Below are 9,847 nucleotides of genomic sequence, written 5' to 3'. Positions count from 1 at the left end.
AGAAAGAAAGAAAGAAAGAAAGAAAGAAAGAAAGAAAGAAAGAAAGAAAGAAAGAAAGAAAGAAAGAAAGAAAGAAAGAAGAAAGCAAGCAAGCCGGGCAGTGGTGACGCATGCCTTTAATCCCAGCACTTGGGAGGCAGAGGCAGGCAGATTTCTGAGTTCGAGGCCAGCCTGGTCTACAGAGTGAGTTCCAGAACAGACAGGGCTACACAGAGAAACCATGTCTTGAAAAAAAAAAACAAAAAACAAAAAGAGGGAGGGAGAGAGAGAGATTGATTGATTGATTGATTGATTGATTGATTTTCTCAAAGAACCAGCTCCTGGTTTTGTTGATTATTTGTATAATTCTCTTTGTTTCTACTTGGTTGATTTCAGCCCTGAGTTTGATTATCTGCCTTCTACTCCTCTTGGGTATATTTGCTTCCTTTTGTTCTAGAGCTTTTAGATGTGCTGCTAAGCTGCTAGTGTATGCTCTCTCCAGTTTCTTTTTGGCGGCACTCAGAGCTATGAGTTTTCCTCTTAGCACTGCTTTCATTGTGTCCCATAACTTTGGGTATGTTGTATCTTCATTTTCATTAAATTCTAAAATGTCTTTAATTTCTTTCTTTATTTCTTCCTTGACCAAGTTATCATTAAGTAAGGCATTGTTCAGCTTCTATGTGTATGTGGGCTTTCTGTTTTTGTTGTTATTGAAGACCAGCCTTAGTTCATGGTGATCTGATAGGATGCATGAGATTATTTCAATCTACTTGTATCAGGTTTTGTAACCAATTATATGGTCAATTTTGAAGAAGGTACTATGAGGTGCTGAGAAGAAGATACAGTTTTTTTGTTTTAGGATGAAATGTTCTATAGATATCTGTTAAAACCATTTGGTCCATAACTTCTGATAGTTTCAGTGTGTCTCTGTTTAGTTTCTGTTTCCATGATCTGTCCATTGATGAGAGTGAGGTATTGAAGACTCCCACTTTTATTGTGCGGGGTACAATGTGTGATTTGAGCTTTACTAAAGTTTCTTTTATGAGTGTGGGTGCCCTTGCATTTGGAGCATAGATGGTCAGAATTGAGAATTCTTCTTGGTAGATTTTTCCTATGATGAGTATGAAGTGTCCTTCCTTATCCTTTTTGATAACTTTTGCTTGAAGATTGATTTTATTTGATATTAGAATGGCTACTCTAGTTTTTTTCTTGGGACCATCTGATTGGAAAAGTTTTCCAACCTTTTGCTCTGAGGCAGTGTCTGTTTTTGACATCGATGAGTGTTTCCAGTGTGCAGTAAAATGTGGGGCCCTGTTTATCCAGTCTGCTACTCTCTGTTTTTTTATTGGGGAAGTGATTCCATTGATGATAAGAGATGTTAAGGAATAGTGATTGTTACTTCCTGTTATTTTTTTTTGTCAGAAGTGGAATTATATTTGTGTGGCTATCTTCTTTTGGGTTTGTTTAAAGTAGATTACTTTCTTGCTTTTTCTAGGGTATAGTTTCCCTCCTTTTGTTGGTGTTTTCAATCTATTATCCATTGTAGGACCAGATTTATGAAAAGACATTGTGTAAATTTGGTTTTGTCATGGAGTACCTTGATTTCTCCATCTTTGGTAATTGAGAGTTTTGCTGGGTATAGTAGCCTGGGCTGGCATTTGTGTTGTCTTAGGGTCTGTATGACATCTGCCCAGGATCTCCTGGCTTTCATAGACTCTGTTGAGAAGTCTGGTGTAATTCTGATAGGTCTGCCTTTATATGTTGCTTGATGTTTTTCCCTAACTGCTTTTAATATTCTTTCATTGTTTAGTGCATTTGATGTTTTGATTATTGTGTGACAGGAGGAATTTCTTTTCGGTCCAATCTATTTGGAGTTCTGTAGGCTTCTTGTATGTTTATGTGCATTTCTTTCTTTAGGTTAGGGAAGTTTTCTTCTATAATTTTGTTGAAGATATTTACTGGCCCTTCAAGTTGAGAATCTTTACTCTCTTCTGTATATGTTATCCTTAGGTTTAGTCTTCTCATTGTGTCCTGGATGTTTTGGGTTAGGAGCTTTTTGTATTTTGCATTTTCTTTGACTGTTGTGTCAATGTTTTCTTTGTTATCTTCTGCATCTGGGATTCTCTTTTCTATCTCTTATATTCTGTTGGTGATGCTTGTGTCTGTGACTCCTGCTCTCTTTCCTAGGTTTTCTTTCTCCAGGATTGTCTCCCTTTGTGATTTCTTTATTGATTCTATTTCCATGTTTAGATCCTGGATGGTTTTGTTCAATTCCTTAACCTGTTTGTGTTTTCCTGTAATTTTTTTAAAGGGATTTTTGTGTTTCCTCTTTAAGGGCTTCTACCTGATTACCTGTGTTCTTCTGTTTTCCTTTAAGGGAGTTATTTATTTCCTTCTTAAAGTCCTCTATCATCATCATGAGATGTGACTTTAAATTAGAGTCTTGCTTTTCTGGTATGTTGGGGTATCCAGAGCTCGCTGTGGTGGGAGAACTGGGTTCTGATGATGCCAAGTAGCCTTGGTTTCTGTTGCTTATGTTCTTGCCCTTGCCTCTCACCATCTGGTTATCTCTGGTGTTAGCTGGTCTTGCTGTCTTTGACTGTGGCTTGTGCCTCCTGCAAGCCTATGTGTCAGTACTCCTGGGAGACGAGTTCTCTCCAGGATGAATTTGGGTATGGAGAGGTGTGGCACAGGGTCAGCTCTGGGGTGCAGATGGAAACCTGAAGGGTCCTGTCCCTGGCTGTTCTTTTGTTCCTGTGTCCTGATGACTCTGGGCTGGTTGCTTTTGGGCCAGAAATTTGAGCAGAAGTGGAGAGGTATTACTGTGCTCACAGGTGTGCCAGCACTCCTGGGAGACCAGCTCCCTCCAGGAGGTATTTGGGTATGGAGCTCTATGGCACACGGTCAGCCCCAGGCGCAGATGAAAACCGGAAGGATTCTGTCCCAGGCTGCTCCTCGGTTCCTGTGTCCTGAGGTCTGCAGGCAGGTCCCTGGGTGCAGAAGTGGTGGTCTTTCTTACCTGTGCTGACAAGTGTGCCAGCACTCCTGGGAGACCAGCTCTCTCCTGGTGGTATTTGGATATGAAGTTCTGTGGCACAGGATCAGCTCTGGGTGCAGATGGAGACCCTCAGAGAAGTTTTTAATTTCTCCCTGACACTTAAGTTTTGCCTTCTTCAATAAATGTGTGTGTGGCTGCCTTCCACGCTGAGCAGGTCTTTGAATCTGATGATGTAATTATAATTTATTGTTTAGACTTGTTACTTTTATTTGTCTGGCTTTAGCAGGTTTATAAGATGAAAATTAGAGCTTATTTTAGCAAATGTAATAAGCACTCTGGTTTTTCTGTAGGATCAAAGAAGACATTCTGGGTCAGCAGTACTGGCTAGTGGCACAGCAGGCATCATGAGCAAGCACAGAGAAGGCTGCTTAAGGGGACAGGTACAGAAGCTATTGTTTTATTTTTCTGTTACACTAAACTTGAGAGATGGATTACATCTGTGAATACAGGTTGATGGACATACACTGCTTGCCTCATTAGCAGCATCGCTTGTTAAACTAACAGCACAACTTTTCAAAATGACTTTACTTTAATTCAGAGCAAGACAGTAATTAATTGAGGCAAAATCTGGGTAGCCCATGCTAGTTTGAAATTCACTATGTGGTTCAAGATCACTTACAATTTGTGATCGATCCTCTTGCCTCTTTTTCCCAAAGACTTGAAATGACAGGTTTAATCCAAGACAGTGTGTTGGATCACATGGAACAGGCAATTGGGAGCCCCCTGACATGAGTGCTAGGAATTGAATTAGAGTCCTCTGTGAAGGCAGTATGCACTGTTAGCTCCTGTGCCATCTCGCCAGCTCTGTTTTTTGTCTATTTGTTTTTGAAGTAACTATTAAAGTATGGCCTGACACTAACTTCTGTACTAGTGCTGGCTTCTCCCTTTATAATCAACTTACTGTTAACCTTGATCATAGAAAGCTAATTTTAGCATGAAAAAGAACATGGATTTGAGCAATGGTGTTAGAAAAGAATAGTGGTACATCTAACTTTCTTAATCATATATCAATTAGTACTAGCCACAGTATTTTAAAGTTTTAAGTTGACTCATTCTTTTCCCCTGAGACCTTGGACTTCTTTAGGTGTGAGGCATAATCTTTTTTTTTCTTCTTTATTTACATTTCAAATGCTATCCCGAAAGTTCCCTATAACCCCCCCCCCCCGCCCCTGCTCCCCTACACACCCACTCCCACTACTTGGCCCTGGCCTTCCCCTGTGCTGAGTCATATAAAGTTTGCAAGACCAAGGGGCCTCTCTTCCCAATGATGGCCGATTAGGCCATCTTCTGCTACATATGCAGCTAGAGACTCAAGCTCAGGGTGTACTGGTTAGTTCATATTGTTGTTGCACCTACAGGAGGGCAGCCCCCTTAAGCTCCTTGGGTACTTTCTCTAGCTCCTCCATTGGGGGCCCTGTGTTCCATCCAATAGCTGGCTATGAGCATCCACTTCTGTGTTTGCCAGGCATTGGCATAGCCTCACAAGAGGCCACTATATCAGGGTCCCTTCAGCAGAATCTTGCTGTCATGTGCATTAGTATCTGGGTTTGGTGGGTGATGATGGGATGGATTCCCGGATGGGGTAGTCTCTGGATAGTGTGAGGCATAATCTTATTTGTCACTGTCACTTATTATCTAGTGGCTGGGATAATAATAGTGCCTAGTAGATGCCCAGTAATATATGATGCAAAAGTTTATACATGTTCACTGTGGCACAGAAGGGAAGTCCAAGAAAGAGGACATAAAAGCAGCAGTCAAAGCAGTGCTATCAATGGGACCTCAAGGCTAAAATGCTGCAGAATTTCTAAAAGCTTCTCATCAGTAGAGACACTCTAGAGGTAAAAATTCCTTAAAAAAATTCCAGGCTAGGCAGTCGTGGTGCCATTAATCTCAGCACTTGGAAGGCAGAAGCAGGCAGATCTCGGAGTTTGAGGCCATCCTAGTCTACAAAGTGAATTCCAGGACAGCCAGGGCTACACAGAGAAACTCTTATATATAAAACAAACAAAACAAAACAAAAACAAAAAATCCAAAATAATCATATTCCTCTACAAAATACACTTGTGAATTTAGTGAAGTCCTAATTTGCATAAAATGGACATTTGATAAGAAGGCTAGCAAAAAAATCCTGACATAACCCTAACTTACGTAGGAAGAAGTCTACCTCCCCCTAGAGGCTTCAGGAAACCACAGGCGTTTCTTTGACAATGAAACCAGGGTCTCAGACTTAAGGCCTCAAACAATTCCTAGAGACAGCAGGGATAAGTCTCCAGAGGAAGGCAGGGGATAGAAGGATTAGTAAATAATCAGACTAACAGACTGATATTTATTGTACATCTATTGTGTGTGAGGTAGTATAGGCAAGCTTTAATTATTAATCCTAACATTAAACCCTTATAATTTAGCCAATAGTAAACAATGTTAGGTAGAAAAGTTAATAGCAAACAATTTTAATAACAACTCGTCACAAGTGATAAATCACCAGGTACTACTTCTTTAGCATAATGAGGAGACAGCTCTATGGGTAAAGTGCTTGCTGTGTACAGTATCTGAGTTCAGATACCCAAAACCCACATAAAGCCAGGTGTGGTGGTAACCATATATAATCCCAGTGCTCATACTGTAGAGGAAAGATGGGACAAGAAAATCCTTGGATGCTCCCATGCCAACTAGCTTTGTGTACACAGCAGAAGACAACAAAGATCCCTGCCTTAGACTAGTGCCCAAGATTATCTCCGGTATGTATGTCATGACATTTGCACACCTGCACTCATACATACATGTGCATCTCTCTCTCTCTCTCTCTCTCTCTCTCTCTCTCTCTCTCTCTCTCTCTCTCTCTCTCTCACACACACACACACACACACACACACACACAAAATGGAGAAATGATTGAGGAAGACACCTTGTGTTGGCCTTTGGCCTCCACTTGAACCTGCTGCATATACATGCACACTCACATGAAGCTGTATATACACATATACACAAACAAATGGACACATACCAAAAGATAAGTTGGTTTAAAGGGATGGTCAAGGGTCAAGGGTATTCTTCCTTTGGTACACCTCCCTATCTTGGGAACATTTCCCCATTTTTCACTAGTAAATCTAAATTTGATCCACTCAGAAAAGGAATAATGAGCAAGCCTGATATGGCTTATAATAGTAATCGCAGCCCTCAGGAGTATGGACCAGCCTGGGCTCCAGTGTGGGATTTGACACTCTGAGAAATCTAAAACTTAAATAATAAATAATAAAGGAATAATAAGTAGCATTTTAAAAACTCCTACCATGCTATTACTCTGCACTCTGTTAAATTCAACAATTTAGGATATCTTGTATATATGCTTTTTGGTCAATAGTATGGGAAGTTTAACAATTATATTTAGAAAGGAGAGATTTAAAAAAATTGTCAGTCATCCTTAAAATTAAAACTAATATCCTTTACCTATACTTGAACTTTATCATTTTTTTTATTTAACAAAAGCTATAAACACTCCCCTTTCTTGGAGAAATGTAACTTTATCCTAATGAAAATGATTTCTTCCCAACATCTGTACTTTATCTTTTGAAGTATAAGTTATTAAATAAGTCTTACTTCTATGCTTATTATAGTTCTACATTTGTCCCTCAGTATTCATAGAGAAGTGGCCCTAGTACCATTGTGGGCCCCAGAGTCCATGGAGTATTTATATATAACTTGTTCATGTCATCCTGCATTCTGTAAATCATTGCTGGACTACTAAGATAAAGTGCTAAAGAAGTAACTGTTTAACTGTTTTGCTTGGGGAAAAGTGACTAGAAAGATGCATATTTGGAACATACCCAATTTTTTTTCTGAATATTTTCCATCCATCATTGCTTTAATCTATAAATAGAATTTATAGATATAGAGGTTGGCTGTGTCTTGGTAATTGTTAGCTTATAAGTTTTTAGACCTGAAGGTCTTAATATTGCTTATCATTGTCCAATAGATTTGTTGTTCTTCCTTGTGTACCTATGATCTTTAAATTATATTTTAACAATTCAAATTGTCTCTCAATTTTTTTTTTTAACATTTTAGGTTTAACTAAGTCTCTTCAGCAGTGTTTCCTCACTGATGGAGAATTACTTCCAAGCAGAAGCTTACAACCTGGACAAGGTATTAGATGAATTTGAACAAAATGAAGGTGAGGATAATCTACTTGGGAAATCTACTTGGGTTTATGACATGGAGACTGTGAGAATTAGAGTATGAAGTTCTTAAAAAAAAAAAAAAAAAAAAGAAGGGTTTGGAAAAATGGCTGAGCAGTTAAGAGCACTGGCTGCTCTTACAGAGGACTCAGGTTCAATTCCCAGCATCCCTGTGGTGGCTCACACCTGTCTGTAACACCAGTCCCAGCGAATCTGATGCCTTCCTCTGGCCTCCACAGACAATATATGTGCAAGTGATACACAGAGATACATGTAGGCAAAAACACCCATACATAAAATAAAATGAAATAAATCTCAGAAAAACAAAACAAAACAGGTATGATGATATAATGACAATAATATGTAATATATTTAAAGGGAGAAATAACATCTCTTAGCATTATGTGCCAGATACTTAAATATTTTAAACTTAATGTTTAAAAAAATTTCATGAAGGTAATTTCTCATTTCTTGTTACTTTATTTTCTAATTAAAGGGAAAATATATGGCAAATGTCCAGGCCTATAATCCTAGTACTTGAGAGCCAGAGGCAAAAGGATCATCATAAATTCAAGATTAGCCTGATTCATATAGTGAGTTACAGGTCAGCTAGGGCTACATAGATAAAATCTGTATTACCACCACCACCACCTCCAAACCCAGGAATGATGCATGCCTAATTCCAGCACTTAGTTAGTTGAAGGAGGCAGGAGATCAGGAGTTCAAAGCCAATCTTAACTGGATAGTGAATGTGAGGCCAGAATAAGCTATGTGAAACTTGTCAACACAATGAAATACACACACACACACACACACACACACACACACACACACACACACACACACCCTGTATCACAAATGAACTACACTAGGTAACTAACATGTCCAAGTAATAGGTAAAACTTAACCATTCCTATTTCAATAATATTATTAAACATTCTTATAAGAAATACATTTCTTTTGGGATACTTATCCCCCATCCTTTTGGGGTATTTTTCAAGATTACTGTCCTGGAACTTACTCTGTAGATCTGGGTGGCCTTGAACTCAGAGATCTGACTGCTTCTGTCTCTATAGGGTGCTGGAATTAAAAGCATCCTCCACCACCATCACCACCTGACCTTTTTTCAAGACAGGGTCTCTTGTAGCCTATGTTTGCCTTGAACTTGTCCTGTAGCTGAGGATTACCTTGAATTTCTGATCCTTTTATCTCTGCCTCTATAGTGTCTACTAACGGTGTGCCCCGTGAGGCCTGATTTTGTGTGGTGTTTGGGATCAAACCCAGGCCTCATGAATGTTACATAAGCATTCTATCAATCAAGTTATATCACTATCTCTAAGCCTATTTAAATAATCTGAAGGTCTATGGCTTTTGCTATTTGCCTGTGTTACTTTATTTCATTGTTCTGTGGGCTGGTTATTTTCTTGACCCAAACTGATTTATTTGTTGTTCTCTTAAGTCTTATATTTGGTGTTGTGTTTTTCCTGGTTTTCCTATTTGCAAATCCCTTACTTTTGATAAAATGCTTGCAACCTAGTTTTCCTCCTTTTAGTGAACCCAGGCTCATTTACCCTATCATAGAATTTATTTTGTATTCTTACAAAAAAAATCATTTTAATGCATCACTAATTAACTATTCATGTATATTGTATTTATCTTACTTTCCCAGCTACATTATATACTTTGTAGGGGCATAAAATATTAATCTTAATGCTACACAAATCATATGCTTTTGTTTATATGTGCTTTTGTACGTTTAGTACCTACTACACACTAGGCATTATGCCATGTAGGCCTTCCACTGAAGGAATGGAATGGTTTCTGCCTTCAGAAATCATTCAGTGGGTAAAAGAGAAGGTAAATAACCTGTTGCATCACAGTACAGTAAAATCCTTAATCAGGTCCATAGGCGCATTGAAGATTAGTGTTAACAGTTATAACTTTGATTTCAGCACCATGGTTATCGTTTGCTGAAGGGAGAAAGAAGATGAGGCACAATGTGTATTTATTTTTATTTATTTAACTTATTTAGATATACAAAATAGCACTATAACTTGAGAACAACTTAGCTTATCATAGTTATGATTTATTACAAAAGAAACAAATGATAGATGAAATTATGTTTATTGATATACTAGAAATTGATTTAATAAATACTATTTTCCCAAATGTCCTTATGTAAGAATATAAATATGAGCTTAATTAATAACATTATTACAAGCAGAATTTCACATGTTATATTAAATTTAAAAAAAAAACCTTATGTGAAAAATCTAAATATATAGCAATTATACCAGATGTGGTGGTGTGTGCTTTTAATTTCAGTACTTGAGAGGCAGAGGCTGGTGGATCTCTGTGAGTTTGAGGGCAGCCAGATCTACATAGTGAGTTCTAGGACAACCAGGCTATATAGAGGGACCCTGTCTCACACAAAACAAAACAAAACAAAACAGTACACTATAACACATGATCAGCAGCAATCAGTACACTGCCTTTTTGTTTATACTTTTGTCTGCACCTCTCTTTCATTTTTAACATTTTGGAGGGTTTTGGTGTACACACCTGTGTGTGCCTGTGTGTGCCTGTGTGTGTGTGTGTGTGTGTGTGTGTGTGTGTGTATGTGACAGAGAGAGAGAGA

At 38.4% G+C, this 9,847-nt stretch overlaps 1 protein-coding gene across 2 annotated transcripts in view; it reads left to right on the top strand.

Annotated features, from left to right (window-relative positions):
- The window catches only part of Zfyve9 (zinc finger FYVE-type containing 9), a 133,551-nt gene that overhangs the window by 48,821 nt on the left and 74,883 nt on the right, over positions 1–9,847 (top strand). For both annotated transcript variants that reach the window (XM_021200452.2, XM_021200451.2), the window contains exons 2-3: positions 3,328–3,417; positions 7,100–7,205. In XM_021200452.2, the coding sequence (XP_021056111.1) occupies positions 7,136–7,205 (70 nt within the window). In that variant the 5' untranslated portion in view covers positions 3,328–3,417; positions 7,100–7,135. The remainder of the gene's footprint in view (positions 1–3,327; positions 3,418–7,099; positions 7,206–9,847) is intronic.

The sequence above is a fragment of the Mus pahari genome, chromosome 6, assembly GCF_900095145.1.
Source record: "Mus pahari chromosome 6, PAHARI_EIJ_v1.1, whole genome shotgun sequence".
Classification (NCBI taxonomy): Eukaryota; Metazoa; Chordata; class Mammalia; order Rodentia; family Muridae; genus Mus; species Mus pahari.
Note: the sequence above shows the minus strand (reverse complement) of the source record. Positions and strands in the feature narration are given on the sequence as shown.